The sequence below is a fragment of the Polypterus senegalus genome, chromosome 12 (assembly GCF_016835505.1).
Source record: "Polypterus senegalus isolate Bchr_013 chromosome 12, ASM1683550v1, whole genome shotgun sequence".
Classification (NCBI taxonomy): Eukaryota; Metazoa; Chordata; class Cladistia; order Polypteriformes; family Polypteridae; genus Polypterus; species Polypterus senegalus.
The window spans coordinates 24,493,560-24,517,620 of NC_053165.1; the positions used below are offsets into that span (position 1 = coordinate 24,493,560).

At 37.7% G+C, this 24,061-nt stretch overlaps 2 protein-coding genes across 10 annotated transcripts in view; one reads left to right on the plus strand and one right to left on the minus strand.

Moving 5' to 3' along the window:
- taok3a (TAO kinase 3a) overlaps positions 1 to 14,758 on the plus strand; it is a 155,187-nt gene extending 140,429 nt beyond the window's left edge. For all 9 annotated transcript variants that reach the window (XM_039772995.1, XM_039772993.1, XM_039772999.1 and 6 more), the window contains 7 exons: positions 3,270 to 3,506; positions 4,205 to 4,333; positions 4,980 to 5,183; positions 8,019 to 8,258; positions 10,035 to 10,247; positions 10,945 to 11,127; positions 14,321 to 14,758. In XM_039772995.1, the coding sequence (XP_039628929.1) occupies positions 3,270 to 3,506; positions 4,205 to 4,333; positions 4,980 to 5,183; positions 8,019 to 8,258; positions 10,035 to 10,247; positions 10,945 to 11,127; positions 14,321 to 14,482 (1,368 nt within the window). In that variant the 3' untranslated portion in view covers positions 14,483 to 14,758. The remainder of the gene's footprint in view (positions 1 to 3,269; positions 3,507 to 4,204; positions 4,334 to 4,979; positions 5,184 to 8,018; positions 8,259 to 10,034; positions 10,248 to 10,944; positions 11,128 to 14,320) is intronic.
- Positions 14,759 to 15,884: 1,126 nt separating this feature from the next.
- pebp1 (phosphatidylethanolamine binding protein 1) lies at positions 15,885 to 22,863 on the minus strand. Its single transcript, XM_039773005.1, has 4 exons — positions 22,618 to 22,863; positions 19,880 to 19,989; positions 18,655 to 18,755; positions 15,885 to 16,433 (listed from the first exon to the last, which is right to left on the minus strand). The coding sequence occupies exons 1-4, from the start codon at positions 22,750 to 22,752 to the stop codon at positions 16,216 to 16,218; spliced, it is 564 nt and encodes a 187-aa protein (XP_039628939.1). The 5' UTR covers positions 22,753 to 22,863; the 3' UTR covers positions 15,885 to 16,215.
- Positions 22,864 to 24,061: the final 1,198 nt, after the last annotated feature.

A 24,061-nucleotide genomic window follows, 5' to 3' on the forward strand; every position in this document is an offset into this window, starting at 1 on the left:
AAAACAGTTGTTTATAATGAAGGACATACATATACAAATTGAAGGTGAGATGTGGAGACTTTATTAATTTAACTTAAGTTTGTAATCTTGAAGCAGTTTCCAAGGTAACTAAAAGAAGCACCAGCGAGTCTATGAATGAGTTGTTTGTAGATTGCCAACACTGCCAGCCTTAGCGAAGACACATAGTAACTCCATGCCCCCTCAATGCAATCGTCTTCTCTGCCCCGCAGAGCTTTTAAGATCTTCATATTTGACTCTGAGGTATTTGTTTCATTCCTTCATGTTTGTGAAAGACTGATGAATTGTAGAAGTCCTTTAAGACTTGGTTACCTCATATGGACCGACAGTGGTAATCTGTTTTATTGCAAAAGAAACAACCTTGGTCCTAAGCATGGAATAATGTCAGATTTGTGGAATAATTTTAATCCCACAATTTGTATGGGAAGGGTGTTAAAGAGATGTAGATATTTGTCAAATGTTCTCAATTTTATGTCCTATGTGCCTCTCTTTTTTATGTAATGGATCACAAAAAGATTGAAAAACATCCCTAGTGGTAGTTATTGGCATACTTAGAAACAGAATGTCATGTCATTTTCTAACCCACATTGTCCAGCTTGTGGCTGGGGCTATAGCCAGCTAGCATAGGGCTAAATGCAGAGACAAACCCTGGACAGGGCACCGGTCCATCGCAGGGTGAACAAACACCCCCACATAGGGACCAATTTAGCATCACCAATCCACCTAACCTGCAAGTCTTTGGTCAGTGTGAGGAAGCTGGAGCACCCAAAGGAAACCCACATAGACACCAAGAGAACATGCAAACTCTCCATACTTAGAGCTGAGGCAGCAGTGCTATCACTGTAACACCAGTGCCACCCCTTAAAAAGAGAATCGATCACAAAAACATAACATTTTATTGACCCAGAGAAGCCCCAGGTTTATCTGAAATTCACCAGTGCAACTCATCATTATTTTCCTGTTGAAACTACAATAGAATACAAAATAACCCCAAAAATATAATAGATCCCTATGGTATCTTGTACATAATATAATACATAGTATCACAGATCTCTGACGTATAGTCTCCACAACTGACAAAGAATTTTCTTTCTGTGATAAAAAAGAGTGAAACCAATAAAAAAAACAATGCCAGAAAGTCTAAGCCACTCTCTAAGGTGATGAATATGAATGATGTAATCAATGGTGTCATATTCTCCACTCCAGTCTAATAGAACAAGCACTTTAACCAACACAGTTCCTGTATTATGATTTGTGTCAAACCTTACTGACACTTATGCAGAGTAGAGTTTTTATTCCAGTAGTCATTTAGTTTTTGGAGGGGAAAAAATGTCTATAAAAGTTTATTTAAAAAAAGAGGCAGATTAGAGGTGGGTCTAAAATTGTCCAAGGAATGTCAAGATTACTTTTCTTAAGCAGTTACTTAACTACAGCAGTTTTTATAAAATCAGGAAAAATCCCTTGTTCAAGAAAAATTAATTATTGAATAGTCAACAATTAGCATATCAGAGATGTCTTTTCAAAAGCTCGTAAGGGGCTGCATCAGGAACATTATGTGAGTGGGGTCAACTGCATAATTATTTTACAAAGATCGGTTAGGCTTTTGTTAGTTAGGGAGTTTAGTTGAACCTCAGTATAGAGAATGCAGTCAATTAGTTTTGTATTGTATTTCAAGTGTGTAATCTACTAAATCTTATATAGTTTATCTGAAAAGAATGCTGTGAAAGCCTCACATTTGGCCACTGATGGTTTAAACTTCCTTTCCACGAAATGAACCAGGAGCCAGGTGCAAAAGACAGTCAGTGGCTGTAAATAAGATCTGTAAGACACTATATAATTTGTTAATGCAAGTTTTTCTCTTTTCATGGTGGATTGTTACTTTAGTTTTTGTCTGTTGACACTTGGCCTTATGGCATTCTCTCATAAATTTACAAACTGCCTCTGTCTTCTAGGCATTACAGCTGTGGTGGATATTTTTTTATGTTTTTCAGGAGCTACAATGTCAGCCACTGCCTTCAATTTTGCATTAAGACTGTCGACTTTGGAATTTACATTGACTTTGCAAGCTATACTAGAGTAGACACTGGAGTTAAGACTATTTATAATTTTAGAAAAAGAAGCACCACCTGTGGCATAATGATTACACCTCTTAAAAATACGCTTTTTCTTATTACTAGTAAATAGCATTGTTGCAATAAAGAAAATACAGTAATGGTTGGATATACCAATATATCAATTCTAAGCCCACATGAGATGACCATGTCTAATGTGCGGCCCACTTTATGTGTCAACTGAGTGATGTGTTGGATAAGGTCAAAAGCTTTTGAAAGATCCATAACTCCCTGTACATTTTGGATCACAGTGATTATGTACATAAATCAATTGATATTAGGAAATTGTTAAAACTAGTTAGTGTAACAGATCATAAATCAAAACATTCATTTACAAATTAAGCATTATATTTTGACAGTCAATAAATAGTTAGAGAATTTGGTACTTCTTTAATAGTAACGCAAGATACTGAAAAGATGCAAAACAGTATATTTGCTGGAGAATATTTGATAAGCCAAACTGGCAGAGAATGTTCGGCTGTGGTGCCTCAGTAAGTACTGCAGATCCACTACTGCTAAGCCATGTTTCACATAAAATTAGAAAATCTTTTTTCCATTAAGCAATAAGATTATTTACGTTAAACATATTAGTAATTAATGCTCTAATATTAAATAGAGGGGATGTAGTGTGTGATTTAACCATTGTTTTTGACACTGCCCAATTTCAGCCTTCAGACATTTCAAGTTTTGATTAAATGCTTAGGCTTCTGTCAACATTGAACACTTTCACACATTGGTTCACTGTTTTAAGGAACGGGTCATAGGTGGGTATGCTTGATTCCTCATATTGGCTTTTTTAATAAGACCCTTGTAATAATTTTCTCAGAGCTGAAAAACAAATCACAAACAAGCAGCTTGTAGCTCCGCAGTTCACTGCAGTTTCAGGGTACCCTTTTGTTCTCACATAATATTATGTTTAAAATAATTATTGAGGTCAGTGGGCTTATTTAAATGGCCATTTGCATTATGTGAGGGAATGATGGAATACTATTTTGCTTCTCATTATTTGCGGAATCTGACTGAGTTATTAAAACAGCATGCTCTTCTTTGAGCGAGTTTTTCAGGTGGTATTTTTAAGAGGTTACCTTGCTATTTGCAGGACTGAATGTTCATTAACTGTTATTGTCTTTACTCATGAAGGTTACAAGGCAGATCCACGAGCATGAGCAGGAGAACGAGTTGCGCGAACAGATGTCAGGATATAAGCGGATGCGGCGCCAGCACCAGAAGCAGCTGATCGCTCTGGAGAACAAACTGAAGGCTGAGATGGATGAGCATCGCCTCAAACTGCAGAAAGAGGTGGAGACTCATGCCAACAATGCATCCATCGAGCTTGAGAAACTTGCAAAGAAGCATGCAATGCACACTGAGAAAGAGGTGAAAGTAGTTTCTTACTGTATGTATTATACAATGAAGTTGCTATATTTACAGAATGGCAGTTTGAAGGGCTCTGTATCTCTATGTTTGTAGTGCATTGCGAAGAAACTGCAACAGCTGGTATATGCTTTCTGTGATTTGACTATTCTATAATAAATTTAGGAAAATTATCAATACTTGTTGGATCCACTGAATGTAATGCACTGTGCACTGGAATAAAGTCATTATTTATAAACCAATTTACCAACCATTTTGGGGGAGCTCAGTAAGATGTGCAAAAGAACTAAGACTACTATTAGGATAAAACAAAAAAAAGAATCAGGCTAATGTCAGTACCGCCTACAGAGCTGCAGAATTTTGTGATGAGATGTAGCCAAGAAAATGGCAAATCTATTAATAAAAGTTTTAACACGAAAGGGAAGGCCTTTGACTGAAGACTTTATAGAAGAAAACTTGGAGCGATTTAAGATAAGCACAGCACGATGGGGGCTCAATATTGTTGCATGCTTTCTGGTAATTGGCACATATTTGAGCATTACTAATAGCTCTGATTAATATGCATGATTACACTTCTAAAACTAATTTTACTACCACTTGTAAGTACTTTTCTTCTTAGTATACTTCATTATACCTAGTAAAGTGCAGGTAAATGTTTTGGACAAAGTTTGTTGCTTAATTGTTTCAAATTCCATTTTCAGGCAAAATCAGGACTTGCAGATGAGAAGAAGTTTCAACAACAGATCATGGCTCAGCAGAAGAAAGAGTTAACCAACTTCTTGGAAACTCAGAAAAAACAGTACAAACTTTGCAAGGAGAAGATTAAAGAGGTTAACTGTACATTTTGTTTAAGTTGTTTTTTTACATTAACAATTTGCAGGTTTCTGTCTTTTTTTTTTTAGGAGGGGGATTTTATTCTTATTTTTTTTAGAAGAATATACATATCAAAACTAAAGTATGTTGATTTAAATACAAATAGGCTATGTGGCTGCATTACACAGTGAACACTCCTTTCTGTTTGTTATAGAATTTCAGAGTCGACTGCATACTTCAGAAAGCTTTAGAACATAAGATGGTTAACAAACAAGAGGGAACTTATACAGTCCATTAAACTCATTTGGTTTCCTAATAGCTAAGCTGTCCCAATATCTCATATCTCATCCAAGATACTGGAAACTAGAAATAAGATACTGCTGTAAAAAGTTGTCAGTGTCTTTGCTTTTAACTACATGACTTTATTTATTTCATATTCCCATGACCCTCGGTGGAAAGAACTGGTTCCTAACATCTGTCTTAACTCCCTTTAATTTCTACTGTTTATGTTGAGTATGTGATTCACAATTTAATTGAAAGAACTCTGGTGGATCACCTTTATGATTGCCACAGAGAATTCTGGAGACTTGTTAGGTGCCCACAAAGTTTTCTCTGTCATGTAGCTGTCTGTTTTGTTTAATTTAAGTTTGTTCATTTTGTCAGGAGATGCATGAAGACCACAGTACACCGAAGAAGGAAAAACAGGAACGTCTTTCTAAACACAAAGAGAATATGCAGCATTCTCAAGCTGAGGAAGAGGCACAATTACTCGGTCAGCAGAGGGTGTATTATGAACGTAACTGCCGTTCCTTCAAACGAAAAACAATAACTAGGAAACATGAAATGGAGCAGGAACATTTACGGGAGGTACCATCCATTTTTCTTTTCTCTCTTAACTTGAACCTATTTGTTCCCACATGGATACAGAATAAAAGCTGCTGGACTTCTAGCAGTGTTCTAGTTTTGCATCTTGGTTACACAATTTTATGATTGTGTAGCATAAAATATGAATTTACATCTCTCTTAAAATGACTGAATTTGTTTTGAATGTAGAATTAAATTTTATACTTTTATATGATTACATTTTTTTCAAAGTTGTAATGGAGTTTACTTTAAGTGTATACTGTGTATTCAGTGTTAGTCCAATTTTAATAATAACCAATACTAGAAATGTTCCAAAGTCTACTTGTGTACCAGAATTTATAGTCTACAACATGGGTGTCAAACTCACAACGAATATTTTAGCGGCCCAGCCAAACGTTTACCAATGAAAGTGATTACTACATATAGCTGTGTTGCATGCATTTCCTTTACATGTAGGCAAACCATTTTCCCCACTATTTCTACCAGCCGATTATTTACCTACTATCACGTGGCATTGCCATGCCCACATCCAGTCGTCAGTCTTGTTTGAACTGACTTGTTTAGTGTGCATAACAGGAAATATTTCGCTTTCGCATAAATCAAAATATGATAATTACGAGGGATTAATGAGACAGGAAAAGTTGGAAGAGTTCAAGTTGGGACTGAAAAAACAACAGTTCATGTTTACTGAAGTATCACAAGAAACTGAAGCGGCAGTGCATGCAAGCTATTTCTTGTCGGAGTTAATAGCTAAACACTCTAAACCTTTTTACTAAAGGTGATTTCATTAAGGAATGTCTAATTAAAGCTGCAAAAATGATTTGTCCTGAAAATATGAAGGCTTTTCAAACAATCTTTTTGTCTCGAAATACAGTTTCGGAATAAATTACTGATTTGACCAACAATTTATGTGCTTAGATCAAAGCAAAATCATCTAGTTTTGAAGCTTTTTTCATTGCCTGTGACAATAGTACAGACATTGGGGGCGTAGCTCAATTAGCTGTGTTTCTTTGTGCTTGCAACACGGATTTCAACATTTTTGCAGAATTACTGGAACTAGTACTAATGCATAATACTAGCACAGGACAAGATAGATTTGGTTTTGAACTTCTGCAAAAATACAATCTACCTCTGTCAAAATTTTACTTTTGTAGCTAAAGATGGAGCTCCTATGACCAGAAAAAAAATGGTTTTGTGGCATTACTGCAAAAAAAACAAAGTGAAATTTAAGACGGATCCAAGATTCATCATACACATTGCATTATACATCAAGAAGTATTATGTGCGAAAGTAATAAACATGGAAAATGTGTTGACATCTATCAAAAAAAATCATTAATTTCATAAAATCTCGAGGCTTGAATAAGCGGCAATATGTCCTACTATACCGAGGCACGTTGGTTATCCTGCTCCAAGATTCTTAAACAATTCTGGGACTTAAAAGATGAAATATGTCAATCCTTAATAACTAAAAATCAAGACACAATTCTGTTTTTTGACACAGTGTGGTTGCAAGATATATCCTTCATGGCTGATATAACAAAACACTTATCTGATTTAAATTTAAAACTGCAAGGAAAAGATCAGATCATTACGAACATGTGTGACCAAATTAAGTCATTCAAATGTAAACTAGTTCTTTGGGAAAAGCAGTTGAAAAATGAAGATTTAACATACTTTCCGACATGCAACCTGTACAAATCAAGTTTAAGTGAAACTGCATCGTATCAAAGATACGCAGAAAAAATTGTAACCCTTAGAAGTGAATCTGAAACAAGGTGTGCAGATTTTTAATTTTTGGAAGACAAGTTTTCTTTGTTTGATTTTTTTCAATAAATATCGAATCAGTACCTAATCAAATGCAAATGGAGGTAATTGAGATCCAGTGCGATTCAGATTTGAAGGCAAAATTCAGTGAAGTTGGCGTGCCTGGATTTTACAAATATTTACCTGCCAGGTTTGAAAATACCCGAAAATTTGCAAATGAAATTATATCCATGTTTGGAAGTACTTATCGGTGTGTGCAGTTATTTACAATTATGAAGGGAAATAAGTCTCCTGTTAGATCCAGAATTACTGACATTCACCTTGGATCAGTTTTGAAAGTAATCACTGTGAACAAGATTTCCCCCGAAGTAGGAAAGATAGTAGCAGAGAAGAGATGACAAGTGTCAGGGAGAAAACATTAATTTTATCGTTGTTTGTGTTCTTTTTTATACTGTACTTTTTCAAAATAAACCTGCGTTTTTATGAAAATTTACGTTTTTGTTTTTTGCGGCCCACATAGACTTATACCTCGTTTATTTGGCCCGTGTTAGCCTTTGAGTTCGACATGCTTGGTCTGCAACAAATACATTTTATAACTGTAACAATCAGCTTCAAGTGCATGCATTCCTTAATGTAGATGGACAAATAAGTCCAGTTAACAGAGACCCACTTAGGTCAGGTCTTCTAAATTGAAATCTTGTAGGAGGTTGGACACCTAATTATCAAAAACAAATCATAAGAAGAGAACTGCAGAAACTGGAGTGAAAATGTTTCAAGTTCTTCATATTTCTGTCTGCATATGTAGGCTTAAATGAGAAACGGTGCCATGGTAAAACCTTTGCTCAACTGACACATAGTAATTACTCAAAATTGAAAGGGACACAATTATTTACCCTGTGTGTGCATAATATGGTGTTAATTGTTGAAGCTATAGATAAAATAAATATTTTGTTACCATTTTATGTATTTATTTATGTAATCTTGTATTGAATGGTAAAAGCATGTAAAAATGTTGACTTTCCATATCCTTAAAAAACTGAAAATTGTGCATTAAATTCTGTTTTCTTTGAAGGAGCTCAATAAAAAAAAGACACAGAAAGAAATGGAGCATGCGATGCTGATCAGGCATGATGAGTCGACACAAGAACTGGAGTACCGACAATTGAAAACCCTTCAAAAGCTGAGGATGGATCTGATCCGCTTGCAACACCAAACTGAACTGGAGAACCAGATAGAGTACAATAACAGACGAGATAGAGAGCTACACAGAAAACATGTCATGGAGCTACGACAGCAGCCTAAACACTTGAAGGTACCTGTGTAAGCAGAGTTGGTTCTTGGTCAGGGGTGTCTATCATCAAATATAATCATTAAGCCTTTCTAGAGTTGGTGCTGCATGGTGCTTGCTATATTTAACATTTTAGGCAAGGGGCATGACTGTGAGTAGCACTACAACAAGAATGTAATATTGGAGCTTGCAAACATTAAACTTGAAGTGTTCACCAAGATCATGAGGTTTAGACCAGGAATGAAACCAGAATGTAAATTATGGGACACAAATGAAAAAAAGAAAACAGGCTACAAGGAAAGATAGTGGAAAAAGCCAATTCAACTGACCATCCATGACCAGCTTTGAGTACTCTATGTAGGATACCAAAACAAGGACCACAGACCCCTAAAATGTGGATTATCTCCTTGTTCAGAGAAACACAGCAATGAAGTAGCTATTAGGTAGGTACGTAGAGGACTAGATTCTGCAAACTAGTCAGGGGGAGAGAAGTTCCAATAAATGAACACGACAGAGCATGAAATATTCAAATGTCACTTTGTCTTTCTTATGTATGATTGAACATAAACAACAAAGTTGCCAGAAAGCCGCTAGTTTAGCCCCGTGGAAATGGGCATGCATGGGGTGCCTGGAGAACTTCTAGAAGCAAAATACCTGCAACTGCAGAAAAGAAGCCCAGTTAGGCAAAAATCAGAAAAGTTGCAAAGAAACAACACACAGAAAAGAGAACAGCTGGTTGGATGGTTTGTTCAGCTGCCTTATTAAACTTCCCAAGTTACATGGAACATAAGAATTTAACAAATGAGAGGATGCCATTCAGTCCAATCAAGCTTCTTTGTTTACCTAGTAGCTACACTGTCCCAGTACCTCATTCAGATTCTTCCTAAAGATTTTTAAGGTTTCCTCATCAAATCCATGACTTTGGTAGTTTGTTCCAGATTCTCACAACTTTTTGTGTAAAGAAGTTCTTCCTGGCATCAGTCTTAATGTGCTTTCCCATAATTTCCACTGGTGTCCTCGAGTACACAATTCATTCTTTAGATGAAATAATTCAGCTGGAGTACATATACATATGCCAACAGAAAACTAGATACAATTGTGACAATTTATATTCCTTAGACCTTCACCAAGTCAGTCTTTCTTGCTTAGAAATTCTGATCTGATATGATTTAAATTTGGTGGATGGGGCTAAATAATTACTTGTTTGATTGATTCATTATTAATTGTGTTAGAATTCTGTGCTATAGCACACGTAAAGCATCATCGGGCTAGCTCATTATACATATTAACAATCTGCTGTACATTTATAAATAAAAATATTTTAACAATTGACAGTTCTTTGAAGTGTTCATATCCTTAGAATTGGAATAGGTATGACTTTCTCATTAGAAACTTGTGAAGCTAATCATCTAATTATTTTTCAGACCCAAAACTACAGTGTATACGTTCCTGTGCCATTCTCCTTTAACATTCTAGTCCTGGTGACATTTCAGATCCATGGAGTTCTGTTTGATATTTTATACATTTTATGCAAATACTTAACAGTGATATTTTTTTCCCCAAAAGAAGTCATGGATTAAAGTCTGAAAAAAAATGTCTCCTCTAATTTTGAGACCTAAGCCAGTCTGATTTGTTCTGCTTGTTCTAAGTTACTGTTTTTGTCCTGCCAAGTCTGTGTAACTGAATAGATTTACAGGCACTTATTATCTTAGTAAAAATACACAACATGGTGGTATTACTGATTTTGAATATTAAGGTCTTGTGTTTTAGTCAATCATTCCATTGTATTGCTTTTTGTAGGTATTGGAAATGCAAATTAAGAAGCAGTTTCAAGACACATGTAAAGTCCAAACAAAGCAGTACAAAGCACTAAGGAATCATCAGCTGGAGGTTTCCTCGAAGTGTGAACACAAAACAATTCTCAAAGCTCTGAAGGAGGACCAGACACGAAAGCTGGCTATTTTGGCAGAGCAGTATGAACAAAGTATAAATGAAATGATGGCCTCGCAAGCGGTAAGAAAGCAATAGGTAGCACATCCTCATCTTCGTCTGAGAATGAAAACCAAGACTGTTTATGCCAATTGTCATTTTGTGCTCAATATTAATTGTATTAACATACCAGTATTTTACATGTCAATGTAAGTTTAAAAATAATTTACTTAGTAATTTTTCCATATCCATCCATCCATCCATTATCCAACTCGCTATATCCTAACTACAGGGTCACGGGGGGTCTGCTGGAGCCAATCTCAGCCAGCACAGGGCAGGAAACAAACCCCGGGAAGGGCGTGCACACCCACACTAGGGACAATTTAGAATCGCCAATGCACCTAAACTGCATGTCTTTGGACTGTGGGAGGAAACCTACTCAGGGAGGACCTGGGAAGCGAGCGCGGCAGCAGCACTACCCACTGAGATTTTATATATCAGAATATTTAAAAATTTAGTTGGGGTCACTTATTGCTTAGTGTTCGGTTAGTACTAATTTTGATCCTGCTTAGCCAAACTTGATTACAGTACCCAGTTTCTAATTGTATGCTCCTTTTTTAATTTTTTTTAAATGTCATAGATATTTGAATTTAATTTACTCTTCAATGTTTGCTTATGTCTGGTTACTAGCATACTGAAAGTGAGGAATGTTGGATGATTTTTATGTTTCAAACTCTCCCTGTCTTTATGGTCTAATGGGCTTGTGCACTTTTTGCTTAAGTTGCGACTGGATGAAGCTCAAGAAGCAGAGTGCCAAGCACTGAGACATCAGCTTCAACAAGAAATGGAGCTGCTCAATGCCTACCAGAGCAAAATCAAAATGCAAACAGAAGCACAGCATGAGAGAGAGCTTCAAAAGTTGGAACAGAAGGTTTCTCTTCGAAGAGCCCACCTTGAGCAAAAGGTAGTGGGTAGTGTGGGACTAAAGTGCAAATTGCCTGTTTTTTATTTTTATTCTTGTTTATTTTCTTGCTTAAAATTGTAATTCATCTACATTTTACAGAACAGTTCCATGGTAGCCAAGAGAGTGTTGTACTTGTGTTGTAGTGCAGTGAACAGTATTTTCACACTTTTGTGCACCTGAATATTACCAAGGCAATTGTAAATATACCCATGTATTGGTAGAAATGTTCCCCAGTGAGCATTGTCACATAACTGCCAGCACAAAGTTGTCAGCCAGGGGCCACCCCTCATTTATTTGTCAATCCTTTAATCCTGGAACATCTTCTAGTGCTAGGACAGTGATGTCTCCCTGCCACTGGTCTCATAGTCCACTTTTTTTAGATGATTTCCCTGCTCCGTGGCCACTGCCAAATGCTCTCTTGCTCTACTTCTTAAATTCTAACACTAGAATGGTAGTTTGTATTATTATTGTACTTGAAGCACTACGACACCTGCTTTTTTTCTTTTCATAAAGAGGTAATCTTTAAATGGTCTTATGTGAACCAAGCAGGAAATCAACCTCTTTGAAAAGTCCAACTGGACATGAGTGTTAAATGATTAAATGTTGAGTGTCTGACATCACACACATTCATTTTAAAATTCTATAAATAGGTAAATACGGCATTAATACAATGAAGAATTATTTCAAGTTTAATTAATGAGTAGCTAGTTTTGTTGTGGCTTAAATGTTCATAATCCTTAAGTGTTAAGTAGTGTGTTTGTTTCTTAAAACTGGGCCACTGGCATTTAATTTAGCAGTATAATACCGTTGTCAGGTTTAGAGGGTCCTACCATGAAAATGTCAATACTGAACATAAAAATAAATCCTATTCTTATTAAAAATGTCATGGGACCTGTGCTACATCAGCCAATCAGGTGCCTGTAAGATACTTTGGGCAATAGAAATACCTTAAAGGATATGCTTGTTCAAGTTAAAGTTACTTCTTCTCGAACATGTTATATGTGCATTTGCCACATGAGTTTGTATTCTAAAGTTAAGCATTTTCTATAACTTTAAAAAAAATGGAGCCTTGTGGGACAAGAATCACCTGGAAAACAAGGGCCTAACATCTTACCAAATGCGTCCATTTTCAAGCCATGAAGGTTTTTGAGCATCTTGAGATTACTTACTCATTATAAATTAGTTTATATGTGTCATTAAAATATGAGATTCAGTGTTTGTGTGCTACGTCAGTGCTCATCTTCTTCCGTCACACCATTTTACCCCCCTGTGGTGGCTTACTCTCAAAAGACCAAATCACAGTAAACTTTCTGCCACATTCTTGGTATCATGTTCATTTACTTGCGTACTTGTGTGAAAACTCAACACAAGTGAATAAAAAATGTATCCTTACCTTGAGAAAATTAGTACCAAGAATAAGTGGTAAATGATTTATTTCCAGATCCCTTTTGTTGTCACAAACGTGTGCAGAAACACGGAAGGCAGGTATTCTTTTGCCACTTCAGTGAAGATGTTTGTGTTTACTGTGCTAGTGATATCATGTATGAATTATGTCTTCTATCAAAGGATAACTCAGTCAAGGCTATACCCACCGTGGTAAATAAATTAAACATTTTAAAGAGTCGCCATGTTTCCTTGTGGACTATTGGTTCAACACTTCCAGATGCCATACTTAGAGCCAGTGCACTCCATCGTCACAAGGTGTACCCCTTTACCAGTTGTAAAATCGCAGATCATCTTCGGCCATGTTATCCACGCATCTTGTCAGTGAAGCATCAGGAGGGGCTGCCTCACTCTCAGTTCCATTGTAAAGCCTTCATAAACGCAATACCTTCACCCATTTATTTTTGGCCCCATTGCACTTGAAGTTATCAGCGTTCCTTAGTTGCCTTTTTAATGCAAAGAAGGGGTTTCCAGGATGTTTAGTACAGCAGGGCACTAGCCAGGACAGTTATCCTTTAGGACTGAATGGACCTTCACGTGGCTGGGTGCAAGTCAGTTCCACAATATTGAAGGGGTAAGGACGATGCAGAAATGCAGAGCACACAAGCCCTGTCTAAAGCGCTGCTGCCCAAGACCCCTGTAGGCCAAGATGGGTTGCAGAGGCGAGGCCTGGCCTGAGCTCTGAACACTTGTGTGTTTTGTTCGCAGCCATAGATTTTCCCACAAGCAGCATACCGATAGCATCTCTACAGCAGACAACTGATTTTAAGAGTTGATGGGCTCCTTAGTGAACTTGTGCTAGTTCTTCCCAAAATGTACTCCCCCATTAAATTCTATTTTACTGAATTGTGCTCCTTTTTGGTCAATGAGGGCATTTTGTAATTTAATGAACATCGGTGCAGACACCTGCCCAATTTGGGTTATTCTTTTATACTGCTCTGCACAGAGACCAGGCTTAATGCATTGAGAATGTGCATTTCATGTGGTCAAAACCTCTCCTGAGCTGCAGAGCCCATTTTGGACAGTTTAGCCAATGCCCAAGTTGGGCTGGAAGTACCTGTCAATCACTGTTGAGATTGCTGTGTCTTTATTGGCATTTCAGTCACTGCATAATTTTGCACCAGAGTTATGGGGAAATGTCATAGGAAATGGACAGACTGTAAGCCAGAAACCAAGGCAGGGGCCCAAGTGACAAGCTGTGAGCAGAGCAGAATATGATGTAGCTACAGGCCATACATTTGAGGTGAGACAGATCTACTCTCAGATCATGTCACAGGACAGTGGTGATGTGTTGCATATCGATTATCACGTGCAAGTAAGAATTTCACTGGACTCTGTGCACTTTGAACATAGTGATGTACACATCATAACTGGGGGGGCCACAATCTAAAATGGATGTGGCGTTAACCCAAGATTTTAACCAAGTTAATACAAAATGATTTTGTTTAGCTAAACTTCAACTTGAGTGCTGAGCTGATGGTTTGCCAGTGGGGGAGTTGTGCTGCTCAGGAGGGCTATTAATTAGAACTCAAACCCTCTTTAACAAGCATATCAATCTGAAAAACAGTACATGTAAGACACACTCTAAATAAACGTCTTTTAGTTGTGCTTGGATATTCACCATCAAATTGAGAGTTGAAGAGGTTTAACAAACAGTGTTGGGGTGGGGTAAAGAGACTTCTAGAAAGGTCAAATGAGCTCCAAGAGATAAGTGTACTGAGAAATGCATTTTTCATTTTTATTTTTATAGATTGAAGAGGAGCTGGCTTCACTTCAGAAAGAACGAACTGAAAGAATCAAGAACTTGTTAGAACGGCAAGAAAGGGAAATTGAAAGCTTTGATATGGAAAGCGTCCGGCTAGGATTTGGCAATTTAGGTACTTTGGACTGTCCTAAGGAGGACTATAGATGAAAATGATTTGCCATAATCTACCCTGTCCACTTGTCACATAAAGTCGGGCTCTGTCCTACTGGCCTCCCCTGCGGACTAGTGCCTGTGCAGTCCTTTATCATCAGGGCCCTTTGTAACGTTAACAAGCAAATGCTGGATACCTACTGGTCGTCGTCTTAACAAATGTCACAGTATTGATGTTTATGTGCAATGATACTTTTGGTGAAACAAAAAAGTGGATGTACGTTGCTTAACGATCATGCATTAGAGATGATTTGTCAGTCCGTGCAAAAAAAACACAACTTGCAGCCTTTTATCTTTAACGCTGCTTCTCTTTTGGTATTTATTCATCAGGAAATTTTATTAAAATTGAGCAATTTGATACGTTTCAATATGAACTCAAAATGTACATATCGGTAGTTACATGTTACTTCTGGGAATTTGTGATTATCAAATGCTGGCTAAGTAGCAGAGTCTGGCATTTAACTGTATCATAATCATTTTCTGCTGTCGCAGATAATGTGAATATCACACATGAATCTCAAGGTCCAAGTAGCACATAAGGCTTGGGATGTTCATGTATTTTGTGTATAGAAGGATTTATGGAGAGCTTTTACTTATTTTCATATTGTATTTTAACTGGTCTTCAAATTGATTTTTTTAAAATTTTTGTTCAGTATTTGAAGTTAAAAGCTGTCAATGGGATATTCTACTGGAATTTTCCATCTAGATCATTTTATTGCTTTACCCACATTTTCAAGCTGTGTATTTTCTTACAATAAATCAAATCAGTAAAAATGCTTTATTATTGCATGCACTTTAAACTTTTTCAGGTTATAAATGAAAAAAGCATGAATCTGTCAGAGCTTTTAATTATATTTGTAAATAAAAGTGCTCACCATGTGTTGGTGTAATTTGTTGGTTTAGTGAGAAAATCTGGATGGAGAGTGACAAAGTGAACTTGTATGCCCAACGTTCAATATGATAAAAGCTGGACTCAACCTGTACTACCATTGAGAATAAGAGGAAGCAAAACTGCAGGTACTATATATATATATATATATATATATATAGAGGACCAGCAAATAAAGAACTGCCACATCAAAAAAAAGGCCAACAAACGACAACTTCATAGCCAAAAGACAGAATGAGTTCCCATTTGGGGATGGTTACTATAATAGTTGGGGAAACACCTTGAAGTCCCCTGTAACAACCAGCTCAAGCACTGGCATCACACCACCAAGAAGCACGTAAGTACACCTTCAAGCAGCAATATGCCTTGCTAAAATAACCACAGTGTGGCAACGGTGGGCACAGCAGCTTCACCATGCCATTCCTTTAATGTTCTGCTAACTTGCCTACAGGCATTTTATGAATTTCTGCAAGCAGGTGTTGGAGACACACAGCATATCTGACACGTCTGTGAAAAAAGACAAGATTTATTAAAGAAAATGCCTTCATGTGTCTAGAAAACTGATAAGGAAACAATGCTTTGAAGTTGTTTCTACACACCACTTTTTAAACAAAGCAAAAAAAGACTAACCATTTTGTGACATGAAGTTTATTTTAAGTAATTTTATCTAATAAGGCCTATTTGACCTGTGGTAGACATTGCCTGAACACAAACATAAGCTCCCATTTGTGTGAGGTGAAAAGTCTGGCAAAAAACAAAAAATAATCAAAGAAACAGGTTTTGACTTTTTCTACATCACTTCTAATGTACTTTCTAATTTACTTGCACCCAGTATGTTTCATTACTTTCCTGACAGTTGTTCATACAGCTTTGGCACATAGGAATCCCACTCTGCTTGGTAACAGTTGCCTGCTACTGGACGCCCCAGACCATACTTCTTGCGGAACTGGGCAATCTTGAACTTCCCTCTGTGGTCTCCAGAGCGGTTAGACAGTACAGGCTCATCACAGGATAGCTCTGCAGGCTGCTCATAGATGAGCCACACATAGCGATGAAGGCCTAAAGCCAAAGTAAGAATAGCTTTAGCTTATACAGTACTTTTCATGCCAGACGCTTTCATGTACTTTTAAAGGAAAACCTTATCAAAGTTCAAATAAAAAAAGTCATGAACAGAAAATGGAGACTGTGCACTTTGTTTATTATAAATTACTAAATTAATCAAAAATCTTTACAGTGGGATGCAAAAGTTTGGGCAACCTTGTTAATAGTCATTATTTTCCTGTATAAATCGTTGGTTGTTACAATAAAAAATGTCAGTTAAATATATCATATAGGAGACACACACAGTGATATTTGAGAAGTGAAATGAAGTTTATTGGATTTACAGAAAGTGTGCAATAATTGTTCAAACAAAATCAGGCAGGTGCATAAATTTGGGCACCACAAAAAAGAAATGAAATCAATATTTAGTAGATCCGCCTTTTGCAGAAATTACAGCCTCTAAACGCTTCCTGTAGGTTCCAATGAGAGTCTGGATTGTGGTTGAAGGTATTTTGGACCATTCCTCTTTACAAAACATCTCTAGTTCATTCAGGTTTGATGGCTTCTGAGCATGGACAGCTCTCTTTAACTCACACCACAGATTTTCAATTATATTCAGGTCTGGGGACTGAGATGGCCATTCCAGAACGTTGTACTTGTTCCTCTGCATGAATGCCTTAGTGGATTTTGAGCAGTGTTTCGGTCGTTGTCTTGTTGAAAGATCCAGCCCGGCGCTTCAGCTTTGTCACTGATTCCTGGACATTGGTCTCCAGAATCTGCTGATACTGAGTGGAATCCATGCGTCCCTCAACTTTGACAAGATTCCCAGTCCCTGCACTGGCCACACAGCCCCACAGCATGATGGAACCACCACCATATTTTACTGTAGGTAGCAGGTGTTTTCTTGGAATGCTGTGTTCTTTTTCCTCCATGCATAACGCCCTTGTTATGCCCAAATAACTCAATTTTAGTTTCATCAGTCCACAGCACCTTATTCCAAAATGAAGCTGGCTTGTCCAAATGTGCTTGAGCAGACCTCAAGCGGCTGTTTGTGCTGTGGGCGGAGAAAAGGCTTCCTCTGCATCACTCTGCATACAGCATCTCCTTGTGTAAAGTGCGCCGAATGGTTGAACGATGCACAGTGACTCCATCTGCTGCAAGATGATGTTGTAGGTCTTTGGTGCTGGTCTGTGGGTTGACTCTGACTGTTCTCACCATTCGTCGCTTCTGTCTATCCGAAATCTTTCTTGGTCTGCCACTTGAGCCTTAACTTGAACTGAGCCTGTGGTCTTCCATTTTCTCAATATGTTCCTAACTGTGGAAACAGACAGCTTCAATCTCTGGGACAGCTTTCTGTATCCTTCCCCTAAACCATGATGGTGAACAATCTTTGTCTTCAGGTCATTTGAGAGTTGTTTTGTGACCCCCATGTTGCTACTCTTCAGAGAAAATTAAAGGAGGAGGGAAACTTACAATTGACCCCCTTAAATACTCTTTCTCATTATAGGATTCACCTGTGTATGTAGGTCAGGGGTCACTGAGCTTACCAAACCAATTTGAGTTCCAATAATTAGTTCTAAAAGTTTTGGAATCAATAAAATGACAACGGTGCCCAAATTTTTGCACCTGCCTGATTTTGTTTGAACAATTATTGCACATTTTCGGTAAATCCAATAAACTTCATTTCACTTCTCAAATATCACTGTGTGTGTCTCCTATATGATATATTTAACTGACATTTTTTATCGTAACAACCAACGATTTATACAGGAAAATAATGACTATTAACAAGGTTGCCCAAACTTTTGCATCCCACTGTAAATGCAACCTTGCATTCTATGCCTATCAGGAAAAGGTCAGGAAATCTGTGTTGTGTTCTGTAATATCTGGAATAAGTGTTTTGAGGGTTAGCAAAAAACAAACAGGACAATCTGCCAACAATCACCTCTTTTCCAAATTAAATTCTTAAAACTGTCTTTCTAGAATGTTTCTGGAAGTAAAACACATTCAAAGCAAAGGCCACCAGAACGAATCATTAAATGGCATGTACTGGTGCTAAATACATCATAACTGTGCACGGTTTATGTTGAGACAAGCAAATAAAAGAAACGGCTTAATTACACAGACAGCAGGAGTCATAGTCACACTACATTGTTTCTGGCCTGGCTACAGTGCATGCAGTTCATATCACTATTAATGATAGATGCACTTAATTAAAAAGAAAAAAAACAAAACTCACCTGTTCCTTTAGGGGGACCTGAGCCAACATAATCTGACAAGACTTTACCACTGTTAATGTCACTCCCTTTCATGTTCACTACAAGGAAATGGTGCCACTCTCTTTAAATAAATAAAAAAAAAAAAGTGGGGGACATTAACACGTGACAAGGTAACTAAAACCAAAATTAAACACTTCTTACATCTTTTACCAAGAATGTGGAGTCACTATACAAAATCTGTCACTCCAGTTCCTCGGTTTATGGTATCACTGACTAATTCTGACTCCTGGCTTTGTATTTAGCCTAAAATGTTTACCATGGTAATTGAAAGCACCCAACCCTCTTATAAAGTCTGGGTTTAAAAGGCTGTAGCAATGATGTTGTGGCTTTTTTATATTAAATATGTTACAAACATTGAGTTTAATTAAGCATAAAACAAAACCTGCAAAGTAAAAAGAGGCTATACTGGTATCAAAAGGCTAGAAGAAAAAAAAAAGTTTTAATTGAATTAATGTATGTGAAATTGGAACTTAGCAGGTTTATACAGCAATTTACATTTAGTTGGAGTCAGTACAATTTTACTGACTCTTCACTCCACAACCCTGCCATTTATACCGAGTGTAGCTGAGAAACCGCTTACTCTGACCTCAACACATCTGTGAGCCCGAATCAGTCGAGGCATACAATAAAATAGTCTCTTGTCCATAACTTGGCTAATCTAAGTTGGTTCCGACACTTGAAGACTGGCCTTAAGGGGTGTTTGTTTCATAAACCTCCAGCTTGTGCACTATTCTAAAAATACTACAGGAAAATTAAGGAGTGAATGCCAACTACTGCATTATGTACGACTAATTTAATCTGCTATGAAACCATTTTTCCAAGCTTGACAACCAGAACAGCTGGCCAAATCACAACTACTGTAGATTTGTTTAATGCTGCAGGCCATTCCTGCTTAGCATGACCCAGAAATTGCAGTTGGGTAGCTGACCGAGCATCCTTTTTGTGCGTATTACTGAAGCATCTTTATTTAAAAGCACTTTGAAAAGTGGGGACTTTATATTCTAGTTGCAAAGCTTACATGCAACATCTCCACTCTGAAAAACTGAGGTTGGAAATTTACACCAGTATCAAGCGCTGCACTTTTAATATACATCAGGGAGATGAAGCCACCTCAATGTAACTTAATAAGTAGATACTATAAATGCAAACAAACGAGCCTTCCACATGTCAGTTTCAGCAGCATACCTGAATTTTGGATCCTTTCTACTTGGTGCATCGGGATCTGTGAGGGCAAGAGTGTACATTTTCCCAGGGTCACATCCTTCCCAAGAAATGGAGGTTGGTCGGTTTTGCACCTGTGCAAACAAAAGTAAAATTATAAAGAAAAAAAAAAAATAACCACGGATGGTTAGCAGTTGCAATTTGTTGCACTGACAGTATATTAAATAACAAGAATTAAGATTCCTGTACTTGCTTCACTCACAGGCTTGTGCTCTTCACTCTCTAAGGGCAACTCAAAGGAAACCAAAATTATCAACAATGGAATCCAAATGTACTGCAAGGACGAAGGTGTTCCACTACTATATTCCCCCAAGAATAATTTTACAATGTGCCACATATACAGGTCATATACATTTTTCTAATTTGTTAACATGGCCCCCATTTGAGCAGCTCTGTTCAACTAGGAGCCTGTAGGACACACAAACACACAAAGGGATTCTGTAGGCTGCAGACATCAGTCTCTCTAAAACACAGCCCACTATAATGACACTTTATAAACCTAAATAGGACAATTCTCTTTTACAATAGATGCACTCCTGTACTTAAAGCACACAGTTCACATCATGGAACACTAAAAGCTAGTGCAACACTTCAATACTGGGAAATGAGGGGCAGAAACCCTACGAAGCAGCTGAGATGAAGGGAGCAATTTGGAAAAATGAACAACCACATCTGTTCATTTTTAATTGGACTGTCTTATTGAATGGTTTTATTTTTCTGTTTTTAACTTATTTATGTAGATTGTCATTAAGTGACATGAGAGGCCTTTTAATACATAAAACATTAAGAGTCATTATTAAGAGTGTTTTAGCTCACTGACTGGCTGTTCTCTGCTTTACAGTATTCAATTTCCTAACTTGCTATTTTGCACACACTAACAGTGCTTACTGTCAGTCTGTTCATGGATTTCTTTATTTTGACCCTTTCCATGGCTTTAAAAAAAAAAAGAAAAAACAGAAGTCACAGGAAACTATACAACTTGTTTAAAACTCTATATAAAACACTGCAATTTTTCACTGTGCCTGCATGGTAGGCTCATTTTTTCCCTCTCATATCCTAAATGCAAGTGTGTTGAATTTATTTGGCATTTTAAATTGACACTGCATGAGTAAATGTGTGCCTGTCCTCTGCAAACGCCAGGCATTCCATTCAGCGTTCTGATTTGTTGATAATACTACAGAGATTGCTAAGTGGGTTGGAAAATAGATGGATGGCACTTTTGTTGCCTGTCCTTGCGACAGCATGGCCTATGAACAAAGCAATGCAAAATAATTGATTAGTGGTCGTCCTCAGCTACGTATGTGTAGTTATTAGCGAAGAGATGAAGTCCGGTCTTACACTAGAAGCTCTGACCACTAAACCTTTTGTCACAAACTACTATGCAGTAATGCAGCTGTTTAGTGCAGTTTAAAATCTGGGGTTTAAAGGCTATTAATTGCTCATCGCAGTCAGGATTCTGTCTCTGCAGCAGCTCAACACATCAGAACTGCATACACAGCAGCTTTCTTACCAAACACTCCCAACAGCATTCAGACAAAAAATAAGGCACACTGGAAATGCACAAAATGTAGGCCTGTGTGATATATGAATGGTGCTGCGGGCTACATATGCTCACTGAGTAAATTCTTAGGACCACTCTACTAAACACTGGGTTGAACTGCCACTCACATGATGGCTTTTGTTTTCTGCACCATTCTGAGTAAACTGCATAAACATTCCCGGAGATAAACAGCTACTGAAATATGCAAACCAGCCCATCTGGCTCAAATAATCATGCCATGGTCAGAATTACCCAGATAACATTTTTCCCCATTCTGCTGTTTGATGTTAACATTAACTGAAGCTTCCGACCTGTACCTGCATGGTTTTACCCATTGTATTGCTGCCACATGATCGGCTTATTAGACTAATGACTGCATAAGCAGTTGTAGGTGTGTTACTAATAATATGCTCAGTGACTGTGCATTTATAACTTTGAATCCACTCAAGCCATTCATGGTGACAAGGACAATGCCCATTCCTGCAACATCAATCGCATTGCAGTGTCAGGAACCCCCTACCCTTGATGAATATCAGTTCACTGCAGGCACATTTGTTTAATTTGGTCTCCAGTCAAAATAGACACTTGTATTATAACGTGCAATAGAATACTGGACTTCAATGCAAAGTCACACCCTCTGTGGAATGAACTTCGTATTACTGTAGAGGTGACACAATAATAGGGAATTGCAAAAAAGTGTTAAGAATGGTAAAGGTTTGCCATGTCTGTCAATCTAACTTTCTGTAAAGTACATTGTATTTTTATTCTACCCAATCTATCCCAAGTGATTTTTATTTTACACTGCGCATGATTCTCACTCAATACTTTACCAAAGGATATCAATTCATTTCTTTTTAAGTTTGGTGATACACTGGATCGACACTCTTCTGCATTTCGGCCAGCAATGAGCAGCTCATAATGCACTATCTGAAGCCCCCCCACCCCTTTACAAGTTCAATGTCTCGCCGCTGAAATGAGGCCATTTATTTCGCGCCCGCATCTCCAAGCCATGTACTACGTACATCTTTTTTATTTGCTGTTTGTTAAGCAATTAAGTGACAGCGAAATGCCCCACATGCCACCCTTTGGGACTCCAATAAAGAAAGTCCGGACCTGCACAGTTCGATACAAGCAGCAAGGCGAACCCGTCGGCAACACGTACCTGCGTAGGAGTAAGCACTCGACCCAGCTCGTCAATCTCCAACGAGCCGTAATGCACCGTTAAAGGCTTCGCTGGTTGCTCCTCTACCTCAGTAAGAGCCAGCTCCCCAACCCACATACCAATGTCGACAGGCATTATTTTCGTTTCGTATCAACAACGACAAGTACGAAGAGGTATAAAAACCATCACCGTTTACTGTGCGAGTTCAAGCAGGCTGCACTCACACCCTGTCGCTGATTCGTTGTTTTTTTTAGCAGCAACAAAATCTCAAATTCTTATTGGTCTGTTAAACAATCAATCTCCACCGGGGCCACGCGAAATGAGTGCACGCCGTCTGGCGCTTGACAGAAAAGTCTGGAACTGCGTCAGTATTTCCCCGCCTACCAATCACTCTCTCTGATGTTGTGATTGGTTGAACTACGGGAGTGTTTGTGGGTGACAGTACGTTTTACTGCATGGCTTGTCACAACTTTCAAGTTGTGTGGTGGTTTGATATGGATGTGTGAATTACATTGCTAATTTAAATTTTAATTAAAAGTAAAATATATTCAACGTCATTAATGCCATGCTTTGCTATTATTTATTACGTTTAGCGCCGCTCGTCATCGAGGAGTCTGTTCCCACAGCAACGTGTAAGTCGTAGGCATCAAGCTGCATTCAACGCACGCAGGAGGCTAGGAAAATGTGGGCTGTACGGCGAACCGGTCGTGCAAAGTATGCGTCTGTGTATTCTCCACCAAAAGACTTCTACAACCTCTCCATCATATTTCGATTGACTAGGGAAACGTAATAAAATACTTAAATGACCTTACCTATTTCATCTACGCGTCATTTCATTTTGCCATCCTATCCCAGACAGGTTCCCGCTTCACGCCCTACCCGATGGGATGACGCCAATTGTATAGACAAGGGATGAAAGGATGGACGCCATTTTATTTTAAATCTGTTTTCCTAAATTACACAGAAAACTGATCTACTTTATTTACAACTTTGAAGCCACAATCTTCTTCACTTACATTAGACACAGATAGCCATTGGTAACCTTAATTTTGCAAGAATAATTACATGAATATTATTTTTATATCATGCCATTGAACTGGATGTATCAAATAAAGACTTTAGTTTTGAAACAGTACTTAATACAGAAAAATTCAAACAGATGTATATCACTACATTATTATGCACTGCAGATTTGAAACAAGTTGTTACATAACATTAGTGAATGAACTAAAACGCTGCTTTTGTAATGCATAAATTTATTTTATTTCTTGGAATCTTTTGCAAAGGCTTGTAGGAACTGTATGAAATATATTAGCAGTATATTTCATGCTAACTTGACTCCCACATCATCCTTACTATTTTATTGAAATGTCTCAAAAAATCCACAAATGCAATGGATGCAATTATTTTAAAACGTTTTCTCAAAGTGTCTGTACGGTGGCTC

Coding starts and splice junctions, on each gene's coding strand:
- pebp1 (XM_039773005.1), bottom strand. CDS start 22,752: ATGCCTGTCGACATTGGTATGTGGGTTGGGGAGCTGGCTCTTACTGAG. Junction 19,990..22,617: donor GAGTGCTTACTCCTACGCAG/GTACGTGTTGCC, acceptor TTGTTTGCACAG/GTGCAAAACCGACCAACCTC. Junction 18,756..19,879: donor AGAAAGGATCCAAAATTCAG/GTATGCTGCTGA, acceptor ATTTATTTAAAG/AGAGTGGCACCATTTCCTTG.